Below are 27,973 nucleotides of genomic sequence, written 5' to 3'. Positions count from 1 at the left end.
TCGGTGCCGGTCCCTGCGGTCCCTGAAACCTGCTCAGGTAGGACCTGGGCGAGCCCTGCGTCGCCACCTTTCATGCGCCGAGCAAAAGCGGGGCACACGGCGTCTCCCTGACGGCGGGGCTGTTCCTGGGTCGCTCTCTTTGGGGACCCCGCGGGCTCCGCAGGACGCGGCGGCGGTGGAGGATGGGCGGCATTTCTGCCCTGGACCCGCACAGGTGAGCAGTTCCCTGCGCGGCTTCTAGAGGGGCCCCGGCGGGAGCGGGAGCGCGCCCGGGACGTCTTTCTGGCTCTGGAGGCGAGGAGGACCGCGGCGCTGGCAGCCTCGTCTAGAGCCGGGAGCCGCTGCGAGGGAAGCGTCCCGACGGGGCGCTTCTGCGGATGACGAAGCCGGGGCAGCGGAACTCCCTCCCGCAGGAGGCGATGGTGGGTCCCAACTTGGTTGGCTTTAAAAGACGACGAGGCAACTCCACGGAGGAGGAGCGGGCTGTGTATGGAGGCCTCCTAGGATGGCTCTGCTCTGTCTCCAGTCCGAGGCAGCAGCGATGCTTCTGAATCCCAGTTGCTGGGAAGCGCAGCTGAAGAGAGATGCTCTTGCGCTCGGGTCTTGCTTGGGAGCTTCCCACGGTGACGGGGACACCCGGTTGGCCACTGTGCAGCCAGAAGGCTGGACTAGATGGGCCCTCCTGAGGTTCTGAGGGAACCTCCAGCTCCAGAGGCGGTCTATCTCGACCCCTAGGTTTTTAGGGGTATTTGGCCCAGCAGGCTCTCCTTATGTTCTTATGGCAGAAGGGGGCGCACAAGGAGGCCCTAGGTATCTAGGGTGCGCGGGGGTGCGGGTGCGGTGGAGTTCCTGGCTTCGGAGCTGCGCGGTTCTTGGGGGGCGGAGGGAGAACTACTTTCTGTTCCGAGCACAACAACAACCCAGATGAAAGAGGGGGCGGTGGCCGGGAAAGGGAGCTGGACCAGCCGGGCCGCATTCCTGCTTCTTTCTGCCCCGCCTGGGGGCCGCTTGGCCCGGGAACCGGAGGAACATGGGGGGCGGAGAGGCTGGGCGCGGCTCCTCCCTTGGTTGGCACGCGCGCGGGCGAGAGGAGGAACCAGCCTGTCGGGAGAGGCTCCTCTCCCTCGACGGGGGTCCCTCTGGCGACCGCCCCCCTCGTCCAGCCTGGATGCGCCCGTGAGAGTGGAGAGGTGTGGGGGCTGCAGAGATGGCGGGGCCGTTTGTCCCGCTCAGGAGGCCAACCACGGCTGCAGGGCGGGGCGCTCGAAATCGGCCTACCTCGCAAGGTTGTTGCTGTATGGATGACCCAACAGAGCATCTCATAGAATCATAGAATTGTATTCGGAGGGTCATGTAGTCCAACCCGCTGCAATACAGCAGGAATCTCCTAAAACTTCTACTTGCATTGCGCCTTCTTTGCCTGCCTGTAGCGCGCGAGCAGACTCGGCAGGCCCATCGCTGGACCCACGAGCGCTTCCCCCCCGCCCCACGGGACCGAGTCCTGGCTCAGATTGCTCTCCAGACGCCTCTCGGCGGCACCCGTCGGGGGTTCCGTTTGCGCTTGGGGCACCCGCCCCGTCCCCGCCCCCAGTTCTTGACTGCCCAACTGGCAAGCCACGCTCTCCGGCCCAAGTCGACCCCGTTTTGTGGTGTGCTCGCTGCCCGGCCGGCGGGCCGTGGACCCACGGACTGGGCGAAGAGGCCTCGGGAGCCGTCGGGGAGAGAAGGAAGGCCGCCAAGCCAGGCGGGGCGACGGCGGCGTCTTTTCTGACTGGCCTCCGAGGGCTGAGCGCCAGCGGAAAGGAACCGACCCACATGCCGTCACCTCTGAGAAGCTGCGCGGCTCTGGCTGGGCTGAGAGAAGGAGCGCCGGAGCCGGAGGGCTCAGAGGACCGCCCGCAGCAACAGACCACTTGCTCAGAGGCCGGGAAAGGCGACCAAGAGCTGGTCGGGAAGGCTAGACTCCCAAGGCAGCGGATCTGCCTCCAGAGCGGTCTCTGAGCTGCTGCTGCTGCTGCTGCTGCTACGGTTTCCATAGAATTGTACAGCTGGAAGAGGCCCCAAGGACCATCGAGTCTGCAAGGCAGGAATCTCAACTAAAGCATTGCCATGGAGAGTTTGTGTGAGGAAGGGGGGGGACCTTGAAAGCCCTAAACAGCCTCGGCCCAGTAGACCTGAAGGAGCGTCTCCACCCCCACCATTCAGCCTGGACACTGAGGTCCAGCTCCGAGGGCCTTCTGGCAGTTCCCTTGCTGCGAGAGGTGAAGTTACAGGGAACCAGGCAGAGGGCCTTTTCGGTGGTGGCTCCCTCCCTGTGGAACGCCCTCCCATTAGATGTCAAGGAAATAAACAACTATCTGACTTTCCAAGACACATGAAGGCAGCCCTGTTTAGGGAAGCTTTTAATATTTAATGCTGTATTGTTTTTAACACTCGATTGGGAGCCGCCCAGAGTAGCTGGGGAAACTCAGCCAGATGTGTCCAGTTCTGGGCACCACAGTTCAAGAAGGATACTGACAAGCTGGAACGTGTCCAGAAGAGGGCAACCAAAATGGTCAAAGGTCTGGAAACGATGCCTTATGAGGAACGGCTTAGGAAGCTGGGTATGTTTAGCCTGGAGAAGAGAAGGTTAAGGGGTGATATGATAGCCATGTTCAAATATATAAAAGGATGTCATATAGAGGAGGAAGAAAGGTTGTTTTCTGCTGCTCCAGAGAAGCGGACACGGAGCAATGGATTCAAACTACAAGAAAGAAGATTCCACCTAAACATTAGGAAGAACTTCCTGACAGTAAGAGCTGTTTGACAGTGGAATTTGCTACCAAGGAGTGTGGTGGAGTCTCCTTCTTTGGAGGTCTTTAAGCAGAGGCTTGACAGCCATCTGTCAGGAATGCTTTGATGGTGTTTCCTGCTTGGCAGGGGGTTGGACTAGATGGCCCTTGTGGTCTCTTCCAACTCTATGATTCTAAGATGGGCGGGGTATAAATAAATAAATTTGCACACAAGCACCCACCCGCCTGCCTCCCTTTGGGAATTTCCCTTCTCGCTGCCAGACTTTCCAGATTTTATTTTTTCTCCTGGGTGCCCGGAAATGCTGGACGACTCTCTCCCCCCAACCCCAGGGCAGGAGGGGGCTTCTGCAGAGGGTCCTTTCAGGAGGGCAGTTTGGCACCAGGAGCCTGGCTGGGGCTCTCCCTCCAGCCCCTGTTGCCACCCTCATGAGAGCAGGTGGGGCTCCAGGGTGGCATGCAGGAGGGGTCCTTTCTGGGGCAGCTTCTTCTCCTCCCTAATGCTGTGGCAGCCCTTATAGGGCAGAGGTCCAGCCAAGGGGTTTGGGGGGTGGCACACAGGTCAGGGCAAAGCCTCAAAGTCATTGTGGGGAGCCAGGCAACCAGCTACTACTCTGTGGGGGTCGCAGTAAAGAAGACTTAACCTGAAATAGTCGGGGGGGGGGAAGAGAGGAGGATTGGGGAAAGGCTGCCTTGATAGGGTTTATTGGGGGGGGGCTCCCTCTCCCCCCTGCTTTTATCCACTGAGTGATGCTACAGTCTCCTTCTCCCTTTGCTGTCTTTCAGGTGCCCAGCCCCAAGGCTGTGGGGCAGAAGCCACGGGAGCCTTGATGCAGTGAGGACATGATCCTGCCATGGCACGGTAAGGCCGTGGGGAAGTGGGGCAGAGGATATGGGGGGAGGGGGGCACTCCTTGGGCAGCAACTAGAGATGGGAAACGACTGCCGGAGCTAGGCCTCTGAGTCCTCAGGCTACCTGGGGGCCAGATAGTGGGCAGGGGCAGGGAGGTGGGTGTCTTGGCATAGGGGGCTGGCCATGTGCTTGAGCATGATTTAGTGTTGCTGAAAGAGGATGCAGCCTGGCCCTGCCCTTCCTGGATCACCCCTGCCCTATTGATGCCCCTTGAGCAAGAGGGAGGCCTCTTTCGGGGCTGCGATGCGGCTGAGAGGCACCGGGCTCCCTCCAGACCCAGAGAAGAGAGGTTGAGATGCTCAGGTGCCTTCTGAGGGTCTAGGGACGGGTCATGGAAGCATAGAATCTTAGAGCTGGAAGGGACCCAAAGGTCCTCTAGTCCAACCCCCTGCGATGCAGGAATAGCAGCTGAAGCATCCATGGCAGAGTGGCAGTCACAGGGGGATAGAAAGCCTTTTACCAAGTCCCTCACCAACGACTCCTGAGTAAGCTAAGCAGGCAAGGAGCAAAAGGAGAGGTCTGTTGTGCATCTGGAACTGGTTAAGCCACAGGAGCAGAAAGTAGGAAGACATGGAGGACTCTCTGAATGCAGAAAGTGGAGCCCCCCAGCATGGGCACCAGTGCCAGGGGGCTGTGAGTGCTTGGGCACCCTCTTTAATATAATTGTGGGAGCCGGGCACCCACAAAGTTAATAATAATAATAATAATAATAATAATAATAATAATAATAATAATAATGGCTCATCGCCGAAGAATTGATGCTTTTGAATTATGGTGCTGGACTGCAAGAAGATCAAACCTATCCATTTCTGAAGGAAATCAGCCCCGAGTGCTCACTGGAAGGACAGATCCTGAAGCTGAGGCTCCAATACTTTGGCCACCTCATGAGAAGAGAAGAATCCTTGGAAAAGACCCTGATGTTGGGAAAGATTGAGGGCACTAGGAGAAGGGGACGACAGAGGACGAGATGGTTGGACAGTGTTCTTGAAGCTACCCACATGAGTCTGACCAAACTGCGGGAGGCAGTGCAAGACAGGAGTGCCTGGCGTGCTCTGGTCCATGGGGTCATGAAGAGTCGGACACGACTAAATGACTCAACAACAACAACATTTATACCCCGCCCATCAGGCAGGGAGAGAAGCAGTTCAGCTCCATCCTACGCAGCCAGCCAGCAAAGCATCCTTTCCCAGTCTCTCTGCCTCTCCCCACAGAAAAGGGTTCCTCCCTGGCTGCAGATAGGAGGAGGAAGAGTTGCTGCTGGCCGCTGCAACGTGGGCACCCACAATCCCGAGAGCAAGGTGGTGCCCCTGCCCCAAGGATCAGGATTGGGACTTGAGTTTTTTAGCTGGTTCATAAATGCTCAAGAGGTAGGAGTGAGTGAGCAGTGGGGGCCAAGTTTGCTGATGACACCCTAATTGTTCAGAGTGGTTAAAACAAAAAGAGCTCCAAAAGGATGGCTCCAAACTGAGTAAAGGGGAAGGGGAAATGGCCAATGCAGTTCCATGTGAAAAAGTGTAAAGTGATGTCTGTTGAGGCAAAAGACCTTAATTTTGCATATATACTCATTAGGTCTGAACTGGGAGAGACTGGCCTGGCACAAAACCTTGGGGTTGTGTGTACAGTTTTGGTCACCTCACCTCAAAAAGGGTATTGTAGGATTGGAAATGGTTCAGAAAAGGACCACCAAAATGATCCAGGGACTGGAGCGACTTTGGAACTTTTTAGTTTAGCTGAAAGGCAAGGAAGAGACAACATGGTGGATGCTTATAAAATTATGTGAGGCCTGGAGAAAGTGAAGAGAGAAACGTTTCTCTCCTTCCCTCCAAATACTTGTGGAAATCAAATGAAGCTCAAGACAGAGAAGTATTTATTCATGCAGCACATTGTTCAGCTGTGGAACTCCCTTCCACAAGAGGCTGTGATGGCAGCCATCCTGGACGGTTTCAGCAGAGCAAAGCACAGATTAATGGGGAGAGCTTTGCTGCGCTCGGGTCCCACAGGCATCTGGTTGTGAACAGGATGCTGGACTGGAAGGGCCACTGGCCTCATCCAGCCAGCTCTCCTGGTGTTTTAAAAGGCTGTTTAAGATCCTATCAGCAGCAGCCAGGAGGATATGGGGGCGAGGGAGCTCTTGCGCTCGTGACCTATTTGTGGCTTCATGGGAGCGCCTGCTTATCAAGTGTGGGGCACAGGATGTGGGGCCAGAGAGGCATCTGGTCTGATCCAGCAGCCAAGCTCTTCTGATGTGGACTGGAACTCAGCGTCACCCATTCATTTGATGGGCAGCAGATTCAGGAAAGAGAAAAGAAAGACCTTCACGCTACGTGGGACTGAATTCAGGAGCCCACAATCTGGTAGACTTCCTGGACATCTGGAGGCTTTAAAGAGGGAGGGGGGAGTCCGCATCGGGCCCTTCCTAGGAGGGGTGGCTCCCCGCGGGGTTGACCTTCCTGAAGGGACACGAGGACCCTTCCTGGTGCGAAGAAGCCCCCTCCCCCTCCTGCCACTCCCCTGCAGCATCCTCCGCGGGTACCGAGATGCAGTTCCCATGACAACCACCACCGCTCCCTCTTCGCCTCACCCTCGCGGGCAGGGCCCTTCCCTCGTCGCCTGCTGCCTCGACTCGCCCGCCGGGGCTTGGGGGGGCGGGCTCGACGCCCCTCCCCCCCCCGCCGTGGGCCCCGCTTCTCCGGGGTCCGGCACTGCGGAGGAGCAGCCGCAGCTCCGAAGCGGGCTCGGCGCGGCGGGCGCGACCATTCGTGCGCCGGGAGGGGGGTCGGAGGCGGGGCACCCCCTTGCTCCCAGGGCCGGGGGCTCGCGCTGGCCAGAGCTGAGGCGGAGGGACCGGAGGCGAGGAGGCAACGGGGGCTCCGGGAGGCTCCGGCTGCGAACGAGAAAGCGCCGGTCTCGCCCTGCTGCCACCCCCGGCGCTTGTAGTGGTACGCTCCGGCCGCCGAGGGGATGCGCTGAGCCAGCCCAGCCCAGCCGGATCGGGAGCTGCCGCCGCCGCCGCCGCCGCCCCCGGGTGCAGCATCCCGGGCCTCGCCCCGCCGACATCCCAGGGTGATGTGGGCGCCAGAGGCGGCCGCCCCCTCCCGCTGAGCGCCTCCTCCGCCGGAGCAGCCCGCCCGGTGAGTGATGGGGCCGGGAAGCGGTCCTGGTGGGCGCTCCTCCCCGGGCTGGCATGGGAGGAAGGCGCCCCCTGGCACCGAGCCCGGAGGGGACGAGGGAGGGGTACCGTCCAGGCTGGCCCCTGCGGAAGGGGGCGGGGCCGATGCCTCTGCAGCCCCCCCGGCTGCTGACCACCCCCACCCCACCCCACCCCCCACCATGGCAGCGACGGGGAGGCGCCCTTTGGCCCTGGCCCAGCCTGCTGGGGGAGGGAGGGAGGGAGGGAGGGCGGACGGACGGACGGGCTGGGCGACCGCCCTCCTCCTCTTCCTCCGCCTCCCGGCCCAGCGGTCTGGCTGGCTGGCACACCGCTGCCTCGCCTCGCCTCGCCGCCCTTAGTTCCAGGGGAAGAGGAGGAGCCGCCGCCCGCCCGCCCGCCCGCCCGCTCCGTCCCTACTGCCAGACCCGGAAGGTCCCCCGGGCGGGCCGCCGCGCCATGGCCGGAAGGCTGGCGGGGGGCTCCAGAGAGGCGAGCCCCGAGGGCGCCCCCGTCGCCCGCAGAACCTGGGTGAGAGCGCGCGGTTGCGGGCCGAGCGGGAGGCTGGCGCGGGCCGTGCTCCGGCCTGGGCCCTTGGAGGGGCGGGCTCGGCGGCAGTGGGGGGAGGGGGCCTCCGCCGGCCAGGTGGGGATGCTGCCGCCCCCTCCCCTCCCCTCCCCTCTCCCGCGGCATCTCCTGGGGTTTGCCGGCGCTTCCGCCAGCGTGGCTCGTGTTTGGGGGTGGGTCCCTCCTCCGCCTCCCCCAGGATCCGGGGCTGAGCTGTCGCTCGGATGAGGCCCTAACCGATTTGTGGGGAGGGGGTGTCCTGGGAGTCCCTGGCCCTGCAGGGGAGGGAAATTTGGGGGGACCCCGCCCTCCTTCCTGCACCCCCCTCCCTCCCCGGTTTCTAGGGGTGTCGGGTGCGCGCCTGTGGCCGCCGGGGGTCACCCTTTGCCTGTCCCTCCTCGGCAGGCCAGCCGCAAAGAAGGAGGAGGAGGAGGAGGGTGCCACTGGGGCGCCCCCCCGGCCGTCGCCATGGCGAAGCGGGAGTCCAGCTCTAGCCCGGTGGTGCGGCAGATCGACAAGCAGTTCCTAGTGTGCAGCATCTGCCTGGACCGCTACCACAACCCCAAGGTGCTCCCCTGCCTGCACACCTTCTGCGAAAGGTGAGAGACGCCCCCCCATCGCCGCCGCCTGGCCTGGAGGGGGGGCCACCAGCTCGGCTGCTGCTGCTGCTACGGCCGCGGCGCCTCCGAATTGAGCTCCCTGCGGAGACTGCAGTGATGCGCTTCCTCTGCTGAGCACGGCAGGCACCGGGAAGGCTGCTTTTGGTGGGGGGTGGGAGACTTTGGGTCCTCTGTCTCCCTTGGGTGGGGGTGGAAGAGGCATCGGCTGAGTTGAGCTCCCCTCCCTCCCTCCTGGGTGCAGGGAGCCTCTTGCGGAGCCTCTCCCATCCCTCATGAGGACTAGAAGAGTTGTGAGGTTTGGCATCAGGAGTTGTAGTCTGCAAGGCTTTAATCCTGGCTAGAAGTGGCTTTGACTCTTGGCACTGCAGCCTTTTCCTTGCCTTCTGCCTCCACTGCTGGAGACAAGTTGCTGGGATTCGCAGAGGCTCCTGTGCCTTGGCATCTGTTTGCCCCCTCCCTCAACTGGAGGCAGGACCCCCTTAGGCCTGATCCAGATGCAGGGCTTTCCCTAGGTTCTCAAGGCCTCTTTATAAAGTTCAGAAATGGTGAATGTATTTTAAGTTGTTGACGGGGGTCCAAATGTCTCTTCTTAAAATAATGTGTCAGCTAAAGAATGTTGGATGTAATGGAAAGAGAAGTTTCTGGCGAGGCAGCCATGCCAGTTGGTTACAGAAGAAACAACACCCAGCATCTTGTGGCACCCGAAAGATTGGCACTTTGATCATGGCACAAGCGGCCATGGACTGCAGTCAGATGCATGGAGGGTTATGCTGACTTCCTGGTGCACCGATGCTCCATGCTCGGCTTTGGCTGTGGCGGAACTGCGAAAAGTGAGATCAGAGGGAACTGAAATACAGAAAGCGACAGGGAATGGCAGTTTCATGGTCAACAGTGGCAATTCGTAAAGCAGGTGTTGATAATGCAGACATTCTGGCATTGGGAAGCCACTTAGCCCATATAATGTGCTGCACATCATTCAACTTTCTGATATCTGGCAACTCAGCAGTTTCAGGTTGCCGCCTCCCTTCCAAGCGCCTCTCCTCCCAGAAGGCAGCTTCATAAGCTCCTTTGCAGAGCGTCCTGAGACGATACCCATGTCAGACTTGCCCCCCTTGATCCTTCTTCCTGCTTGCCTTATGGGGGGAGCGAAGAAAGGAGGGCAGCGGCCACTTCTGTCACATGGGGAGATGAGGCAGGGGGTGTGTGCTGTTAGGCCCTGCGGTGGTGGGGCAGATGCAGCCGCCATCTGGGTGCCTGCCGTGTGGCTGCTGCTACTGAGGAACTCTGGGGGGGGGGGTGACCTGGGAGCAAGTCCAGCCTTCCAAGAGGGACTTTGGGTCCCCAGCCAGGATGGACTGCAGGCCACAAGGGCCCCTTGGAGCGCTTTCAACCGGGGTCTGCCGGTGACAGGAAGGGGGGGCTGTCCTAGAGCACTTTGTTTCTGGGGACCAGCCTCTAAATTGCAGCGCAGTCTGACAGACACCTTTCTGTTTTGCCTTGGGGAAGGACAGAGGCCAGGAAGCGCCTCCTTTCTCTTTTATTAATATTATTTTAAAAAATAGCTTTTTATTAAAATGTAGTACATTAGCAAATCCTAACTTAAAGGCATACACTATTCACAGATCAGCAGCATACACCAACTCCAAACTGCGGCCCTCCAGATGTGTTGGCCTACAACTCCCATGATCCCTAGCTAACAGGACCAGTGGTTGGGGAAGATGGGAATTGTAGTCCAAAACATCTGGAGGGCCGAAGTCTGGGGATGTCTGTACCACATGGCTGCAATATGGTAGTATCCTTGCAGGAGCCTTCCTGGCTGCTTCTGGCCCCTCCCCCTGCTTAGTTTGCATTTTTATTGTATTTTTAATATTTTGCTGGAAGCTGCCCAGGCGGGGTATAAATAATAAATTATTACAATTATCCAGTTGCAGATAATGCTGAATCCCTTGGAACGATGGTGTTGGCCTTTTTGGCTGCTGCATCACGGCAGGGCTCACCCCTGGTTCTTTCCTCACTGGGACGTCTGAGCTGGGGCACAAGGGCAGTGGGCTGTCCGTGTTGCTGTGGGGGTGTGTGCAGTGGGGACCCTCTTAAAAACCCCTTCATGCTGGGACCACCTTGGGCTCCGCCTTCCCAGTCTCTAGTACAGGCTTCCTCAACCTCAGCCCTCCAGATGTTTTGAGACTATAATTCCCAACATCCCTGACCCCTGGTCCTGCTAGCTAGGGATCATGGGAGTTGTAGGCCAAAAACATCTGGAGGGCTAAGGTTGAGAGGACGCCTGCTCTAGTAGCTTGTGAGCGATTTCATGCAGACTCTGAAGGACACGCCCCAATCTGTCACCCCAGAGAATCTGGCGCTGACTCAGGGGCCTTTCTCAGTGGAAACAAAGGAAGGGCAGGGAGGGGCTCCTGGGCGCCACACCCCCTGGCAAAACAGTCCTGGGTCATTCACAGGCTCCTGTCGTTGGGAAATGGCTACAGAGCCATAAGTCTCTGGGCTACAAGCTCTTCTAGCCTGGTGCTGGCCGTTAGACTGGCAGCCATGCCCAGTTTGGCCCTGGCAGCGCCTGTCAGAGTGGTCGCCTTGGCACTGGGCCCCCTTCCTTGCAGGCGTTTCTAGAGGGGGCAGCGACCTTGCTGGGCTTGCTTGTCCTTGGGGAGAGTCGGCTATGGCGCTTCTGCCTCGGCTTCTTTACACATTCAAAGCCTGTCGCCTGCCACCCTCTGCCACCTCGTCTGCAAGCCAGGCAAAGGACAGGCGCTGGCAGGAAGCAAGCAGGCGCTGATTTGTAGTATGTAAGGAGGCCAGGAAGCCAAATGCCAGCCGAGGTCAAGGAGGCCTGGAGTTCGCCCACTGAGCAGAGTGGCAGATTGGGGGCTCAAGGCTGGGGGGGGGGAGGATGGCAACCTGGTGTAGCCGGGGGGGGGCGGGGGTCCTTGGGGGGTGCAGGCGGGGGGGGATAGATGGGGAGATGAGCTTCCTGAATTTGCTGAGCATGTCAGAAATGCCAGGCAGAAGGGTCAGTGGGGGGGGGCTCGAGGGGGGGTAGTTGCCGACCCTTCTGTGCAGAGGCCAAGGGGAGCGGATTCCTGTGATCTTTCCATTTGCAGGGGGTCCTGGATTTCAGGCACTCTCTCCAGGTCTAATGCCCCTTGAGCCTTCGGTATGACCCCTTGCCACTGGAGGAGCAGAGCATGTGCCTGGGCTGTCTGGGGAGGGAGGCGTTGGGTTCAGCCGCCCTGAGCCAAGGTGGGGCTGGCTCCCTTCCAGCATTGTGCTCAGATCGGGGAAGCCACTGCCGGCTCCCGGATGGGGACGGAGAGTGCCCAGATCTTCTGCCGGGCGTCAGTCTGTGTGACCTTACAGATGGAGAGCAGTACATGTGAAAAGGATCTAGGAGTCCTGGTAGACCACAAACTTGACATGAGTCAGCAGTGTGATGCAGCAGCTCAAAAAGCCAATGCAATTCTGGGCTGCATCAATAGGAGTATAGCATCTAGATCAAGGGAAGTAATAGTACCACTGTATTCTGTTCTGGTCAGACCTCACCTGGAGTACTGTGTCCAGTTCTGGGCACCACCGTTCAAGAAGGATACTAACAAGCTGGAACGTGTCCAGAGGAGGGCAACCGAAATGGTCAAAGGCCTGGAAACAATGCCTTATGAGGAACGGCTTAGGGAGCTGGGTATGTTTAGCCTGGAGAAGAGAAGGTTAAGGGGTGATATGATAGCCATGTTCAAATCTATAAAAGGATGTCATATAGAGGAAGGAGAAAGGTTGTTTTCTGCTGCTCCAGAGAAGCGGACACGGAGCAATGGATTTAAACTACAAGAAAGAAGATTCCACCTAAACATTAGGAAGAACTTCCTGACAGTAAGAGCTGTTCGGCAGTGGAATATGCTACCAAGGAGTGTGGTGGAGTCTCCTTCTTTGGAGTCTTTAAGCAGAGGCTTGACAGGCACATGTCAAGAATGCTTTGATGGTGTTTCCTGCTTGGCAGGGGGTTGGACTGGATGGCCCTTGTGGTCTCTTCCAACTCTAGGATTCTATGATTCTATGGTCTTGCCTCCCGCCCAAGGGGTGACCTCACTGGGGTGCAAGTTGGGGGGGAGTGGCTCGGGGGGGGGGCTGGGGTAAACCAAGAGGCATGTGGGGTCTGGAGAGAGAGAATGTGTTTCTGGGGCTTCCCACCTGAGAGAGGAGCCAGTAAAGGGGGGCTGGTGCTCTGCCACCCCCAGGCTGCTTGGGGTGCAGGGGGGGGGAGGCTGCAGGCAAAGAGCGGCTGCCTGGCTCTGCTTGGGGTTGACTGGCTCTGGAGGGGATGGGCAAGGAGAAGCTAGGAAATCCCCAGTTGGCCTTGAAGATCTTGGGGGTGGGTTGTGCTCCTGGAAGTCAGTGGGGAGAGACCTTGAGCAAAGCTGCCCCCCCAACAGACCCCCCTGCAGCTTAAGTCCCAGGAGGCTGCAGAATTGTAGTGTTGGAAGGGGACCCCAAGGGTCATCAAGTCCAACCCTTGCCATGCAGGAATCGGGGAAAGAGAAATCTGCTTCTAGGGCAAGGATGGCCTCCCTGGCAGGTGGGGCGCACAGGGCTGACCTGGAAAGGGACCCCCAACCCCACAGACTGCGGTGGTCAGTCGTTCCTCAACCCCACTCATTTTATACCCACCCCCCTCCTGGGGCCATCTCACCTCTGTGTCTGTCTCCCCCTCCCCCTCGCCTCTGCCCTTCCATGCCCCCCCGCTTGCCCCTTCCTCCCCTGCTTCATCTCCGTCTCCACCGCCTTCCTTGCCCCCCCCCTGCAGTGGGCACTTGGCCCCCTGACCCCCGTGTCTCGTCTTGCCTGCTCTGCCCCAGGTGTCTCCAGAACTATATCCCGCCCCAGAGCCTGACCCTCTCCTGCCCCGTCTGCCGCCAGACCTCCATCCTGCCCGAGAAGGGGGTGGCCGCCCTGCAGAACAACTTCTTCATCACCAACCTCATGGAGGTCTTGCAGCGCCAGCCCGACAGCGCCAGCCACGAAGACGCGGCCGCCGCCATGCTGGACTCGGCCAGCGCCGTGCCTGGAAAGTCTCTCTCCTGCCCCAACCACGAGGGGAAGGTGGGTCCTTGGCTTGCAATGGGCTGGGAGCCCCAGAGGGGACAGGCGGGGGACCCTTCTGCAGGCTGAGTGGAGGCTCCTCCTCCTCGGCTGAGCTCCACCCCCTGAGTCAGGAGGGAGGGGCCTGTTCTGGCACTGGCTCCAGGGGGCTGGGCGTGGGTTGGGGGGGGAATGGGCCAGCCCCTCACGGCATCGAAAACTAACTGGGTGGCAGTCACATTTTGCGACAGGTAACCAGCCGTTGGTGAGGAAGTGGCAATGTCTTGTCGCCAGGGTTGGCGACTACCATCTCCATCTGGCTGGCTGGCACTGCTGCCAGGGGCGTAGCCAGGATGAAAATTGGGGGGGCCAAGGGGAGGGGCCAAGGGGAAGGGGGAGGGGCCACAGTGGGGCAAGGAAAGCTCCCTTCTCCCTTGCTGGCTGTGGGGCGGGCAGAGGGAAAGCCAGCCAAACGCTTTGCGCGGCTCTGGGACTTTCCCTCCACCCGCCCCACAGCCAGCCAGGGAGAAGGGAGACGGCACCGGGCGGGCAGTGGGGCAGGCTGGCCAGCGGCCCTGCTTCTAGGGGGGGCAACTGCCCCCTCCTGCCCCCCTGCCTACGCCCATGACTGCTGCCATGCCGCACCAGTCAGCTAGCTTGTGGGGCAGCACGGCACCCAAAGAAACTCGTCTTTAGATGCCATGCTGCTGTGTGGATCAGCTAATCTGTGGGGTAGCAGCGCACCACTTCAAGATGCGTCTTCTGGTGCTGATCTGCCTGCGGATCACTTGGCTTGTGGAGCATCAAAACAGGCACATTCGGGGGGGGGGAAGCCAACTGATTTGTGCAGTGCGCTTTATATAGAACTTAAAAAAAATGTTTAGGCTTTCATTCATTTATTTATTTTTTAATTATCAAAATTATAGGACCAGACATTCCTAGGAATGTAAGAGGAATTTTTCTCTATGCCACTGTCGCTGTGAGAATCCTAATAGCGACAAATTGGAAAAGTGATAAAATCTCTTCTAGGTCAGAAGGGTTACAAAAATTAGTTGAATATGCCGAGCTAGACAAATTAACTGAAAAAATGAAAGGTGATTCAAAACAAGTACTTATTGCAAAATGGGAAGTTTTCAAAACATAACTTAAGAACAGTTGTTGTAGCCTGAACTCGGTCGCTGCCTTTGAATAACTTCTGTAGCTGTACTAAGTAAGAAACAAGGACACAGGAAAAATAATACTTTATTATAAAATGAATGGATAGGTTTAGGCAATAAATTTGTAAATATTAAATGAAGTATGGAGACGATGGGAAGTTAGATGTACTTTAAAAAGATTTATTGTCAGAACATAGGAGTTTATTTTTTGTTAATTTTGTATTTTTTGTAACAAATGACATAAACATATGAGAGGTTTGTTGGTGTTTAAGCATAATATTTTTTTTTATTTTAAAAAACTGATTCATGCAGCGGCCACTTTGCAAATCAGCTGATTAGTGGGGTGCCTGGGCCTTCCGTTGCAGCGACTGAAACCCAGGTTTTATATCCCAGTTTCTAACAGCGCCCTCTGCATCTCTCTCTCTCCCTCCTCCCTGCCAGGTGATGGAGTACTACTGCGAGTCGTGCGAGACGGCCATGTGCCACGAGTGCACGGTGGGGGAGCACCGGGAGCACATGACAGTGCCGCTGCGGGACGTGGTGGAGCAGCACAAGGCCTCCCTGCGCCAGCAGCTGGACGCCATCAAGAGCCGGTACCACCCTGGGTGGGTGGGTGGGGGTGGCCAGGGCCGGCGCGCTAATATAGGCAAACTAGGCCACTGCCTAGGGCGCCAAAATTGAGGGGCGCTGCGCTGGCCAGCCCGCCCGCCGCCCGCCACTGCCTGGAGGGCCGTCTCTAGGCTCGGGCTGGGGGCAAACAGGGGCACTGTGGGGAGGACGACACGGGAGGCGATCCTCCTCTGAGGCCGCCGCCGCTGTGCGCGCCTTCCGGAGGCTGGCCTGGGCGGCGGACGCTGTCTCCGTGCCGCTGCCACTTCTTTCCTGCTCTCGGCTGCTTCCGGCTGCTTCCTCTTGCTCGGCCCAGAGGCGCCCGCAGCTTCTGATTGGCTGCAGGAGCACCTCTGGGCCGAGCGGGTAGCGGCCGAGAGCTGAAAGGAAGCGGCTCCAGCAGCGGCACAGAGAGAGCGTCCGCCACCCAGGCCAGCAACATGGGCTCTGTGCCCCTTTTCATCCCTCCTGCCATTCACACTGGGGGGGGGAGGGTGCCAGAAGGTGACCTCGCCTAGGGCGCCAAAACCCCTAGCACCGGCCCTGGGGGTGGCGCTGCCCAGGAGGAGCTGGAGGGGTGGCACTTGCAAACAGGGCTGGACTGACACCCCCCCTCTTTCCCGCCCCCCAGGCTGCCTCAGTTGACCACGGCCATCGGGCTGGTCTCCGAGATCAGCCAGCAGCTGGTGGAGCGCAAGAACGATGCCGTGGCCGAGATCGGAAGCACTTTTGCCGAGCTGGAGAAGGCGCTGCACCAGCGGAAGGGGCTGCTGGTCCGGGACCTGGAGGCCCTGTGTGGAGCCAAGCAGAAGGTGAGCCTTGGCCAGGACAATGCTGCCCTGCGCTGAGCGCCAGAGCTGAGGGAGGTGTGCAAGAGCTTCAGTGTAGTTGAAGCAAAATGCCAAGTATGGTTGATACTTGGCCAATCAATTATTCCATTCTATTCTATTCTATTCACGGAGCCTCCGTTTGCCATAGATCTTCCCATGTGCTGTTTAAGAGACTCTCTCTTAAATCCCTGAAGGATGGGGATGGGGCAGTGTCTTTCTGCACATGCCTAGAGGCCCTCCTCTCTAGTTCGCTTCTTCTGGGGGTCAGGACTGGCTGAGATTCCACCCAGGGCCCTGGTGACCTGGCCACAAGCAGCTCTTTGTGAGAGTTCAGGCAGAACGTAAATGCGGGCTTCTGTAAACACTTGTTCTTTGGAACAATGAAGTGCGTCTCTAGGGCGCCAACATCCAGCCCCACCCACCCACCCCAGCTGCCTTTCCCCTCCCCGTCTTTGGCATGGGCCCCCAACTGGCCGGTGGCCAGCCCCTCCCTCCCTCTTAAAACTTCAGAGCCCATGGCTGCTTGGCCAAAGGGCAGATCATTTTGTGGGAGGCACTGCCCTGGGCGCTTTCTCTCGGCTCTACTGGGGCTGAGCTGTGGGGCAGGTGCTGTGCCCCCTGGCGAGGCAGGCAGTGTTTGTGTCGGCCTCTTTCCCTGGGCAGCAAATTTGCCAAGCCAGTGATTATGTATTTGTTATTCCTTGCATCCATGCCCCACCTTTTCCTGCCCCTCCTCATGTAATCCCCACAACAACCCTGTGGGGTAGGGTAGGCTGAGAGGAGGCGGCGACTGGCCTCTCGGAGTCACCCAGCGAGTGTCATGTCCAAGCGGGAGGATTCGAACCCTCATCTCTCCCAGGTCCTAGTCTGAAAATCTAACCGCTAGGCCACACACAGTGATGTGCGCCCCCCCATTTACAGAAGCCACTTGGGATGGGGGAAGTCTGAATCAGCCCCCCTGGAGAGAAGGAAGTGCTTGACGCAGGCCCACCCCACCCCCACCCCACCCCTTCCACCTGTTCTGCCGACTGGGGTGAGCGCAGTCTGACACCTGCTCCCTGCACCCAAATCCCAGCAGAGGCTCTGTCTCTCCCCCCCCATGCTGCCTCTTCATTTTGGGGGTTGGACTAGATGACCCTTGGGTTCCCTCCCAACTGATTCTATGAGTTTTTAAAGAGGTTAGATGGTTTTTGTGTGCCTCCTCCTCGAGAGGTTGCGGAGGGTGGCAACAGGAGAACGGGGCCTTCTCTGCAGTGGCTCCCCGTCTGCGGGAGGCTCTCCCCAGGGAAGTTCACCTGGCACCTTCATTACATACCTTTAGGCACCAGGCAAAAACATTCCTTTTAAAGCAGGCCTTTGGCTGCCCGCCCTAATCAACATCCTATACCCTTTAAAATGTGGCTCTTTTTTGGGGGGGTGTTATTGGATTATTGTGTTTATTTTGATTTTATATACTGTGATTTTTTTTGTGTGTGAACTGCCCTGAGACATCCGGGTTATAGGGCAATACAGTGGTACCTTGGTTTATGAACTTAATCCATTCCGGAAGTCTGTTCTTAAACCAAAGCGTTCTTAAACCAAGGCGTGCTTTCCCATAGCAGCGGGGGACTCAATTTACAAATGGAACACACTCAACAGGAAGAGGAACATGTTTGCATTCCAAGGCAAAGTTCACAAACCAAAACACCTACTTCTGGGTTTGCAGCGTTCTTAATCCAATTTGTTCATAAACTAAGGTCTTCTTAAACCAAGGTACCACTGTATATAAATTCAATGAATGAATGAATGAATGAATGAATCTGTCAGGGACAGGAATGGACTTTGGGCTCTGTGTGGTACTGAACTGGTTGTGCTGCCCGAAAAGCACCTCTGGCCAGGGATTCCTGATCTGCAATTCCTGCATTGTTGGGCTGGACTAGATGCCCCTTGGGCTCCCTCCTGGCCCCACCATTCTCTGATTCCTCCTTCCTCTCCTCTCAATGTTTAATAGATTATTGTGTTTTATTTTTCTGTTGGAAGCCGCCCAGAGTGGCTGGGGAGACCCGGCCAGATGGGCGGGGCATAAATAAATTATTATTATTATTATTATTATTATTAGGTGCTGCAGGCGCAGCTGGACACGCTCCGCCAGGGCCAGGAGAACATCCTGAGCAGCTGCAGCTTCACGGAGCAGGCCCTGGACCACGGCTCCGAGACGGAGGTCCTCTTGATCAAGAAGCAGATGACCGAGCGCCTGAGCGAGCTGGCCGGCCGCGACTTCCCTGAGCAGCCGCACGAGAACGCCCAGGTGGACTATGTGGTGGAGACGGAGGGCGTGCGCAAGTCCATCCTCAACCTGGGCGTCCTGCTGACCACCAGCGCCATTGCTCACAAGACGGTGGCCACGGGGGAGGGCCTGCGCCACGCCGTGGTGGGCCAGGCTGCCTCGCTGACCGTCACCACCAAGGACAAGGACGGGGAGCTGGTGCGCAGCGGGAGCGCCTGCCTGCAGGCCGAGGCCACGGCGCCGGACGGCTCGGCCCTGGGCCACGAGGTGCTGGACAACAAGAACGGCACCTACGAGCTGCTCTACAAGCCGCGCCACGAGGGAGACCACCTGCTCTCCATACGCCTCTACGGGCAGCCCATCCGCGGCAGCCCCTTCCGCGTCAAGGCCGTCAAGGCCTCCGATGTGCCGCCCTCCCCGGATGACGTCAAGCGCCGCGTCAAGTCTCCCAGCAGCGGCCACATCCGACAGAAGGCCGTGCGGCGCCCCTCCAGCATGTACAGCAGCGGCAAGAAGAAGGAGAACCCCATTGAGGACGAGCTCATCTTCCGCGTGGGTCAGTCGCTCGGGGGGGGGGGCTGGCCGGGCAGCGAGGGGCAGGGCATGGGGAGAGGGCCAAAGGGAGCAGGACTGCGTTGGGGGGAGATGCCATTCCGCATGGGTGTAGCACCCAGCCGCTGCCTGGCCCCGCTCCTGAATCACATGGTCAGCAGTAGCAATTCTGAAAACCACAGCAGGGAAGAGCGTCGCTCCTGGTTGCCAGTTTCCCATCGTGGGCCACTGGTCTGCCACTGTGAGAACAGGATGCTGGCTCTTCTTAGCTCCTTATTTTATTTATTTATTTATTGTTGTTGTTGTTTAGTCGTTTAGTCGTGTCCGACTCTTCGTGACCCCATGGACCATAGCACGCCAGGCACTCCTGTCTTGCACTGCCTCCCGCAGTTTGGTCAAACTCATGTTCGTAGCTTCGAGAACACTGTCCAACCATCTTGTCCTCTGTCGTCCCCTTCTCCTAGTGCCCTCAATCTTTCCCAACATCAGGGTCTTTCCCAAGGATTCTTCTCTTCTCATGAGGTGGCCAGAGTATTGGAGCCTCAGCTTCAGGATCTGTCCTTCCAGGGAGCACTCAGGGCTGATTTCCTTAAGAATGGATAGGTTTGATCATCTTGCAGTCCATGGGACTCTCAAGAGTCTCCTCCAGCACCATAATTCAAAAGCATCAATTCTTCAGTGATCAGCCTTCTTCATGGTCCAGCTCTCACTTCCATACATCACTACTGGGAAAACCATAGCTTTAACTATACGGACCTTTGTCGGCAAGGTGATGTCTCTGCTTTTTAAGATGCTGTCTAGGTTTGTCATTGCTTTTCTCCCAAGAAGCAGGCGTCTTTTAATTTCGTGACTATTGTCACCATCTGCAGTGATCAAGGAGCCCAAGAAGGTGAAATCTCTCACTGCCTCCATTTCTTCCCCTTCTATTTGCCAGGAGGTGATGGGACCAGTGGCCATGATCTTGGTTTTTTTGATGTTCAGCTTCAGACCATATTTTGCGCTCTCCTCTTTCACCCTCATTAAAAGGTTCTTTAATTCCTCCTCGCTTTCTGCCATCAAGGTTGTGTCATCTGCATATCTGAGGTTGTTGATATTTCTTCTGGCAATCTTAATTCCAGTTTGGGATTCATCTAGTCCAGCCTTTCGCACGATGAATTCTGCATATAAGTTAAAGAGATACAAAAATATGAATCCCTTACAAAGTATCTTTTTTATAATCTTCTGAAATTAAAACAGCTATTGAATCTATATTAAAAAAAGGCAGAAAAGAAAAGATCGCAGGGCAGATCACAGCATAAACATACAGCATGAGAACACAAAGAAATGGAAGCAAACCAACAACCCCTCTCCCCCAAACCCATTTTCAAGGCCACAACTTGGTCTTTATCAGCCCAAGGCCTGCTTACGGAGAAATGGGTTTGCCTGGCGCCTGAAGCTGTGCTTCAATGGAAGCTCCAGGTGAGCCCCCCTGGGCAGAGCATGTCTTGAACTCCCAAGTGACCTTCAGTACAGAGCGCATCTCTTTATTTTATTTATTGGATTTATATACCGACCTATACTCTGAGATCACAGTATAAAAAATCCACACCACCTCCTAGGTTGAAGGTGCCATTTCGCTCCTCGCTTTCATATCATTGGCTGTTGGATAGCAACTCCCATCGGTTTCAACTACTATGACTAATGCGAGTCCAACATATGGAGGATGATGGCATTTTGGCTACTTCTGCTACCGTAAGGGTAGTCTATCCTTTTCTTGGCAAAAACAATATTCTTCCAACTACTGTAAATTCTACTTGGAGTAAACCTATTGAAATTAATGGGCATGAGGAACTTGTTCTGTTGTTAGTCTAACTCAGTGGCTCAGAATGGCCTCCTTCAAATTTGGCCAGCTATTCCATTTGTAACCCAAACTTCCCCCAGGGAGCTCAGCGATGAGGCTTCCTAACACTTGGCTGAGCCCAGATGTTCCTTGCTCCAGAGGTGGAATTATAGTAGGACTGGATTCCGAAACAAGCGGATCACACGGGGACCTGCTCATGAGTAGAGATAGACGAGTCTGCCAGCGTTGCTTCTGTAACTTCCTCATTTCTCCAAACTTTAAATGCAATTCTCTGCATTTCCTCAACAATTTGTGATTTATTTATTTATTTGAAAAAGATCCTTACAAAAATTTCTCAGCCCTTCAAGTGAGAAATTTTCCTAATTAAAAATATATGTATATATAAAACAAAAGATATAATCAAAATAAAAGCAACATCCCAACCACCTTCTATGCCAGACATCCAGAGGGGGTTGGACTCCAACTCCCATCAGCCCAAGCAGGCCAGGGATCATGGGAGTTGTAGTGTTGAAAATGGTAAACGCCATATTCCCGACACATTCCCACCAACCCGGATTCATTCCTTCTGGAAGTTGCTCCGCTGTGTCTAGACTGTGGGAAATAGCAGCCCCCTCCCTCTTTCAATAGCAATCTTCCCACCTCCTTGCTTCTTATGGGGTGGGGAGAGCTGCTGGGCTGAGTTGGGGTGGCGTGGGGTGGGGTGTCTCCTTCCCGGAGTGTTGCTTGAGATCTGGGGGGGCTGCTTTTCACCGCTGTGCCCCCTTCTCTGGCTGCAGGGAGTCGCGGTCGGGAGAAGGGCGAGTTCACCAACCTGCAGGGCATCTCCACCTCCGGCAGCGGGCGCATCGTGGTGGCCGACAGCAATAACCAATGTGTGCAGGTAGGAAGTGCCCCCCGCCCACCCCCCCACCTCCAAGGCCCGCTTGGGGAGAGCGATGGGGCTGCCCCCTCACGTTCTCTCTCTCTCTCTCTTTCCCGCCTGGCACAGGTCTTCTCCAATGAGGGCCAGTTCCGCCTGCGCTTTGGGGTGCGGGGCCGCTCCCCAGGCCAGCTGCAGCGCCCCACGGGGGTCACCGTGGACCTCAATGGAGACATCATCATTGCGGACTACGACAATCGCTGGGTCAGCATCTTCTCCCCCGAGGGCAAGTTCAAGGTAAGGGAGGAGGTGGCGGCAGGGGGCCCAGGGGCCGCATTCATGGGGGCACCCGAAGGGTCACTGGAGAGTTCTGCTCGATCTGCTGGATCCACCGGCCCCCAGCAGAACTCCCTGGGCAGGGCCAGATGTGACCCCAGCTGCCCTGAGCAGGCTGTGCAGGGAAGGCCCTCTCAGTGGGTCCAGGATATCTGGGGTAGGCCTGGGGGTCCCATGGAGGACCTGGTGGTTAGACTAACCCCATGTCCCCACCGGGTTCTAAGGAGGGAGCTGCTGCACACCTGCCCAGGTAGGAGTCAGGTGGAAGAGGGATAGGTGACATGATGGGGAATAGGGCAGGAGGGCCAAAGTCTGGGTGTGCGTTGGGGGAGATGGGCCAGAGCTGAAGGCTGAACCCCAAATCTAGACCCAGTGGGGGGGTCACAGTTGGGGCTTCAGGCCAGCTCCGGCTCTCGGCTCATTATGCCTGCCCTGGCTGGCCGTGTCTCTCCTCTCCTTGTCCCCTGGCAATGCCACCCAGGGTGGGTGGGTTGAATGTGGGGCACCCCATTCTGTCCCCTTACCACATGGGCTCCTCCGTGACCTGACGGGCACCCACTGGGGATGGGTAGGCTGTCCGTCCCCGTCCCCCCGTTTGATACTTCCCCCTCCTGCCCCCCAGACCAAAATCGGAGCCGGCCGCCTGATGGGCCCCAAGGGGGTGGCTGTGGACCGCAACGGCCACATCATTGTGGTGGACAACAAGGCCTGCTGCGTCTTCATCTTCCAGTCCAACGGGAAGCTGGTGGCCAAGTTTGGCAGCCGTGGCACCTCGGAGCGCCAGTTTGCAGGTACCCTCGACGGTAATCCACGCCAGGTTCCCTGTTCTTACTGCATGCCTTGGGCTTCTGCCGGGGCCAAGCTGGCTGGGGGACCCGGGGGGTGAGAGCTCCCTGCCGCCCGCCTCTGGGGCCAGCCCTGCCGGGGGTCCAGGACCCCTTTGCTGTCCGGGGAGGGGGCTTCCCTGTGCTCTCTGCTCTGTCGCTGGGCTTTGCTCCTTTGCCACAGACTTCAGGCTCCTCGTGGCCGGCAGGGGAATTTCTTCCCTGTCACTAACCCTTCTAGCGGCTGGTGTGGTGACTAACAAGCCTCTGCTTGTGGCCCCCTAGAAAGGTAGAGTTGGAAGGGACCCCCCAGTGACGCAGGAAGCGCAGCCAAGGAATGCCTGGCAGGTGGAAGCCTAACCTCTGTTTAGAAACCTCCAAAGAATCAGAATGGTAGAGCAGGATGGGACCCCCAAAAGGTCTTCCAGTCCAACCCACTGCGATGCAGAAAGGCTGGTTTGTACAGTGGGACCTTGGTTCTCAAACTTTATCCGTTCCGGAAGTCCGTTCCGAAACCAAAGCGTTCCAAAACCAAGCCGCGCTTTCCCATTGAAAGTCATGCAAAACGGATTACAGTGGTGGCTCGCTAGACGAAATTAATTCGTTCCACGGGTCTTTTCTTATAGCGAAAAATTCGTCTAGTGAATCCCATAGGAATGCATTGATTTTTTTTTGATTTTTTTTTGCCCATAGGAACGCATTAATTGACTTTCAATGCATTCCTATGGGAAACCGCGATTCGCTAGACGAATTTTTCGTAAAACGCATTCGTCTAGCGAGGTAACCTCCGCTCGAAAAAAACTTTCGTTAAGCGGAAATTTCGTTAAGCAGGGCATTCGTTAAGCGAGGCACCACTGTAATCCATTCCAGACTCTTAAAAACAACCCCTAAAACAGCAATTTAACATGATTTATTCTATCTAACGAGACCATCAATTCATAAAATGAAAGCAATAAACAATATACTGCAGTCAATCAATCAATCAAGCTGAACTGGGTTCCACACAGTCACAAAAACAAAAGAAAAAAGAGCCACAAAAATAAATAAATAGCAAAAACAGACAGACCTGAGCGTAAAACTCAAAACAGAGCATGTTCGGCTTCCAAAAAAAAATTGCAAACCAGAACACTTACCAGTACTTCCGGAGTTGCAGTGTTTGGGTTCCAAGTTGTTTGAGTACCAAGGCCTTTGAGAACCAAGGGACCACTATATATGCCTTCCTTCCTTGGAGAGAAATCTCTCTCCCAATTTCCTGTAAAGAAAGGCAACCTCTTGTGACAAAACTGTGGTATGACTACCTGACTGTCATCTGCTGAAAATTCAGCATTTGCCTCTCCAGTAAACGCACATTTGGGTGCGATTTTGGTGGGGAAACAGTGTGAGGAGAAAGGATCAAGTCTCCCCAGGTTGACCTGATCCAGACGCTCTCAGGTGCAATAAAGAAGCAGGTGGAGGAAGTCATTGTAGCCTTATAGAATCATAGAAGCACAGAGGTGGAAGGGACCCCCAGGGCTCATCTAGTCCAGCCCCTTCAATGCAGGAATCACAACTTACAACATCCCTGATGGACGGCTTGAGGGCCTCACTTTTCAGTTTGGGGGGAGGATTTTGGAGAGAGAGAGAGATCCACTGAAAGATCCATTGATAATCCTGCCACCTTGTGGTCACGTGGATTTGGCCCCAACTCTCCCGCAGGGTTTTCTCCTGACCCCCCCCCTGCTGCCCCTCTTGACCTCTGACACCCACGGCCCCCTCCTGGGGGGCGGCAAGCAAAGTCTCCTTCCCTTTCCCTCTCCTCTCCTCAGGGCCACACTTTGTTGCCGTCAACAACAAGAACGAGATCGTGGTGACTGACTTCCACAACCACTCCGTGAAGGTGAGCGAGAGCGGATCCCCGGCGGGATCCACCCCACGTGGCCTTCAGAGCGGATTGCTGGCAGGCGGGGACCCCCCTACCCCCTTTTCCCTCGGTGGGGGTTGTGCGTCAGGCCCCAAGGCCAGCTCTCTTGCTCCTCAAGTGGCCAAATGCCCTGGAGGGGCTCCCCCTGCCCTTTAGAGGGAACAGACTGGTTTTAATGGGAGGCAATGGCATGGAAGGGACTTCCTGGTTGGTTTGGATTTGGGTGCCCAGCGAAGCCAAATAAAAGAGCGGCTGGACTGAAGGGGGCAGAGGGGGACCTTCGGCTTGGAAAAAGTCTTGCAGTGCTGCAAGACGCAAACATCTTACTAAAGTGGGCAAAATCTTCCGGCCCCCACAAAGCCTTGTTCCTTTGGGTGGAGGGAAAATCCAGTACGGTGTTTGGGGCAGACGGGGCCAGGCGCCTCAGCCTCTTTCCCAAAGTCAGTCCCCAAAGGCGTCTCCAGTTACGGCTGCAGGAAGACTCCTGCCTGCAACCCCAGAGAGCTGCTGCCCGTCAGTGTAGAATGTTACTACAGTGGTACCTCAGGTTACGTTACCTTCGGGTAATGTAATTTCGGGTTGCGAATGCGGCATGCGCAGATGCACTCTATCGTGCCACGCACTTGCACAGAAGGGGTGCCTCTGGATACAGACTTTTCGGGGTAAGTACGGACCCCCAGGATGAATTAAGTTCGTATCTGGAGGGTCCACTGTATAGCATGCAATCCCACTTCTGACACCAGTGTTGCACACCATCCTGTTCATCCCTTTGGGGGTAGGAGGGAACTCAGTGCCCAATGTCTGAGGCAGGCCAGCCCCTCTTTCCTCTCCCATCGCACAGCCCAAGAGGAACAGTGGGGCAGGGAGGGCAGGGATGCCAAAGGGGAGGGGCAGTTGGCCAACCCTCTTCCTGCCCCCCCCCAGGTGTACAGTGCGGACGGAGAGTTCCTCTTCAAGTTTGGCTCACATGGTGAGGGGAACGGGCAGTTCAACGCCCCAACGGGGGTCGCGGTGGACTCCAACGGGAACATCATTGTGGCCGACTGGGGCAACAGCCGGATCCAGGTACTGGGGGGCAGGAAAAGGAGAAGAGGAGGGAGGTGGGGGGCAATGAGCTAGCCCCATGGGTGGGTGTGGAATTGATTCTGAAGACCTCAAAGCCCCAGAGGTCTTCACCTTCTGACCTCAAAGCAGTCCCACTCCAAGCCCAGGCAGGGGCTGCACTCTGCATATGCTCTGCAACCATCTTCTCTTGCCTTCAGCCGCCATGTAAAAATTTGCCTGGAGTCTTGTTCTTGAGCTCCCTGGCAGTCAAATGATCCTGAGCTGAGATGGTGGAAGGGGAACCCCCCCCCCCGGCAGCCGACTCCCCAATATCCATAATTAAAACACCTGCATTTCCCCCCTTTGCAACCCCCCCACCTCATTTGGGGGGGTTCTTCCGCCCCCCAGCCTCTCCTTGACCCCCGGCTGCTCTCCTTCCAGGTTTTTGACAGCGCAGGCTCCTTCCTGTCTTACATCAACACCACGGCAGACCCCCTCTACGGCCCGCAGGGCTTAGCGCTGACGTCCGACGGACACGTGGTGGTGGCCGACTCTGGCAACCACTGCTTCAAGGCCTACCGCTACCTGCAGTAGCCCCGGGGGGGGGGCAGGCTGGGCCCGGGAGGGGGCCGTGGGGCTTCTCCTTCCTGCCCACCTGCTGGCCTTAAGGACGATGGGCTCAGGTGGGGGGCTGGACCCTCAACGGGGGGGGCCTGCTCCCCAACGCTGGGCGGGGGGCTCTGGCAGCTGAGTGTGACGGTGCCAATCGCTATCGAGGCAGCTATAGGTGCACTGAGGGGGGGGGCTTTCTGGGGGGTGGGGAGGGAGCGTCGCCCGCTTGGCTTCTCCAAGGACTATTTTTTGGGGATGGGGAGAACTCCCTTTGTGGGCACAACGGTCGCTGCTTGCTGGCTTCAGCGGCTCTGGCCACCCCCTTGCCAACTCTCACGGGGGTCTGGGACCCCAAGCGCTGCCCCCTCCCTTGCCCCTTGCTCTCCCCCCCCACAGAATCTCTCTGCACTTTATCTCCAAGGCAGACCCCTCCCCACTTATCTGACTCTGTTGCAGGAGGGGACAATCGCCCCCCAGCCTGGCTGCAGGTGGGAGAGAAGAGAGGCTGCGGCCTTCTGGGCATGCAAATGGGCAGGTTGCTCCCTCCCCCAGGGGGTTGGGCTAGATGGCCCTTGGGGGTCCCTTCCAACTCTAGAATTCCACCATTCCTTTCTGGGTTTCTGGGCATCCAAAGCAAGGAACAGGGGCGGCTTTCCTCATCTGGGCAGGAGCTGTGGACCAGCAGGAAGAGGCATTGCTTCGGGGCAGCTCAGATAATGGGGGGCCCAGAGCAACTCTGCTCCAGGGGGCTGGGCTGGATGACCCCTGGGGGTCCCTTCCAACTCTACAATTCCGAGATAACCAGCACCCTTGGCCGGCTTTGGATTGGTGGCACTTTGGCCTGCCTGCTTATTCCCCACGCCTTTGCCCCTCTCCGCTATGGGGAGAATGCCTGATGGACACAGCCGCTTTCCCCCCCCCCAGGCTCTCCTCTCCTCCCAGACTGAGATGCCCTTGATCTTCATCTTTTTACTTGTGGTGGTTGGGGGGGGGAGAGAGATGGCTGGGGGGCATGGCTGAGCAGCTGGTGCTTTGCCCTCAAGAGCCACCCCTCCCCCCCCGCCCCTCTCCAGAGGGGCTGCTTCTAGACCCAGAGAGCCTTCCCACCCCCTACAGACTTGTGTGGAGCCTTTGCCCTCCTGCTCCCCCAGGACCTCCTGCTCCTGCCAACAGCCGCTCCACCCCCTGGACAACTCCCCCCCCCCCCGGCCAAAGGGCTGCCCTGCCCCTCTGGACCTGACACAAGCACTCCTGTCTGCTGGGCTAAGACAAGGCAGCCCCGTGCTCATGACAAAATGTATGTAAAAAATAAATAAAATAAAATAAATAAAAGTATTCTGAAAGAACTACTGGGCCACTGTCTTCCTGAACAAGAGGTGGGGGGGGGGCTGGGCTTTGCTTATGGGGCTGCCGCTTGGGAGTCTCTGCCTGCAGCAACATTTCCCCCCAAATTTTACATTTTACACTTTTATCTTACTAACAACATAGCAGATCACCAAGATAAAAAGAATACACTCCCCAAGCTCCCCCCCCGACTTCCCTCAACGTCCTCTTCTGGTTTTTTACCTATTGACATCCCCTGCTTCATATAAAGTTATGGTTGTTATTTTTTGTTCATTGTAATTGTTTACTCAAACCCTGCTGGTGAGTCCATATCACATTGTTTCTGTAGATACAACATAAATGGCTCCCAATCTTTTAAAAATCCTCTATTGTCTTTATCTCTAAATAATAATAATAATAATAAATTATTTGTACCCCGGCCATCCGGCTGGGTTTCCCCAGCCACTCTGGGCGGCTTCCAACAAAGATTAAAATACATTAAAATGTCACACATTAAATACTTCCCTAAACAGGGCTGCCTTCAGATGTTTTCTAAATGTCCCTCCTCTATATGACATCCTTTCATATATTTGAAGATGGCTATTGTTGCATATAGGTCCAGGCAATGGGGGTTTGGCAATCTCTTTATTCACAGCAGACAAGTAAAAGACAAAGACCAACTCCCAGCCTACTGCTATAGATA

General features: G+C 56.8%; 1 protein-coding gene across 8 annotated transcripts; it reads left to right on the top strand.

Annotated features, from left to right (window-relative positions):
* The first annotated feature begins 30 nt into the window (after positions 1-30).
* TRIM3 (tripartite motif containing 3) lies at positions 31-27,293 on the top strand. 8 transcript variants are annotated; one of them, XM_088668902.1, is made up of 12 exons: positions 31-214; positions 3,576-3,651; positions 12,844-13,139; positions 14,717-14,868; positions 15,516-15,696; positions 17,813-18,536; positions 21,149-21,252; positions 21,361-21,528; positions 22,190-22,370; positions 24,197-24,267; positions 25,216-25,356; positions 25,777-27,293. In XM_088668902.1, the coding sequence occupies exons 2-12, from the start codon at positions 3,633-3,635 to the stop codon at positions 25,927-25,929; spliced, it is 2,190 nt and encodes a 729-aa protein (XP_088525028.1). In that variant the 5' UTR covers positions 31-214; positions 3,576-3,632; the 3' UTR covers positions 25,930-27,293. The 8 variants fall into 8 exon arrangements, with proteins under 8 accessions (XP_088525028.1, XP_060130079.2, XP_060130075.2 ...); XM_060274096.2 differs by having other exon boundaries at positions 135-214; positions 12,896-13,139; XM_060274092.2 differs by lacking the exon at positions 31-214 and adding an exon at positions 7,822-8,015 and having other exon boundaries at positions 12,896-13,139.
* Positions 27,294-27,973: the final 680 nt, after the last annotated feature.

Source organism: Zootoca vivipara, chromosome 4 (assembly GCF_965207765.1).
Source record: "Zootoca vivipara chromosome 4, rZooViv2.hap1.1, whole genome shotgun sequence".
Classification (NCBI taxonomy): domain Eukaryota; kingdom Metazoa; phylum Chordata; class Lepidosauria; order Squamata; family Lacertidae; genus Zootoca; species Zootoca vivipara.
This window is presented reverse-complemented; position numbering and strand designations above follow the sequence as displayed.

Bases quoted from the DNA above. Each gene is read 5' to 3' on its own strand.
- TRIM3 (XM_035114977.3), top strand. From the start codon at position 7,309: ATGGCCGGAAGGCTGGCGGGGGGCTCCAGAGAGGCGAGCCCCGAGGGC. The intron at 7,381-7,821 runs GTGAGAGCGCGC...CCTCCTCGGCAG, and splicing joins CCGTCGCCCGCAGAACCTGG to GCCAGCCGCAAAGAAGGAGG. The intron at 15,697-17,812 runs GTGAGCCTTGGC...TATTATTATTAG, and splicing joins TGTGTGGAGCCAAGCAGAAG to GTGCTGCAGGCGCAGCTGGA.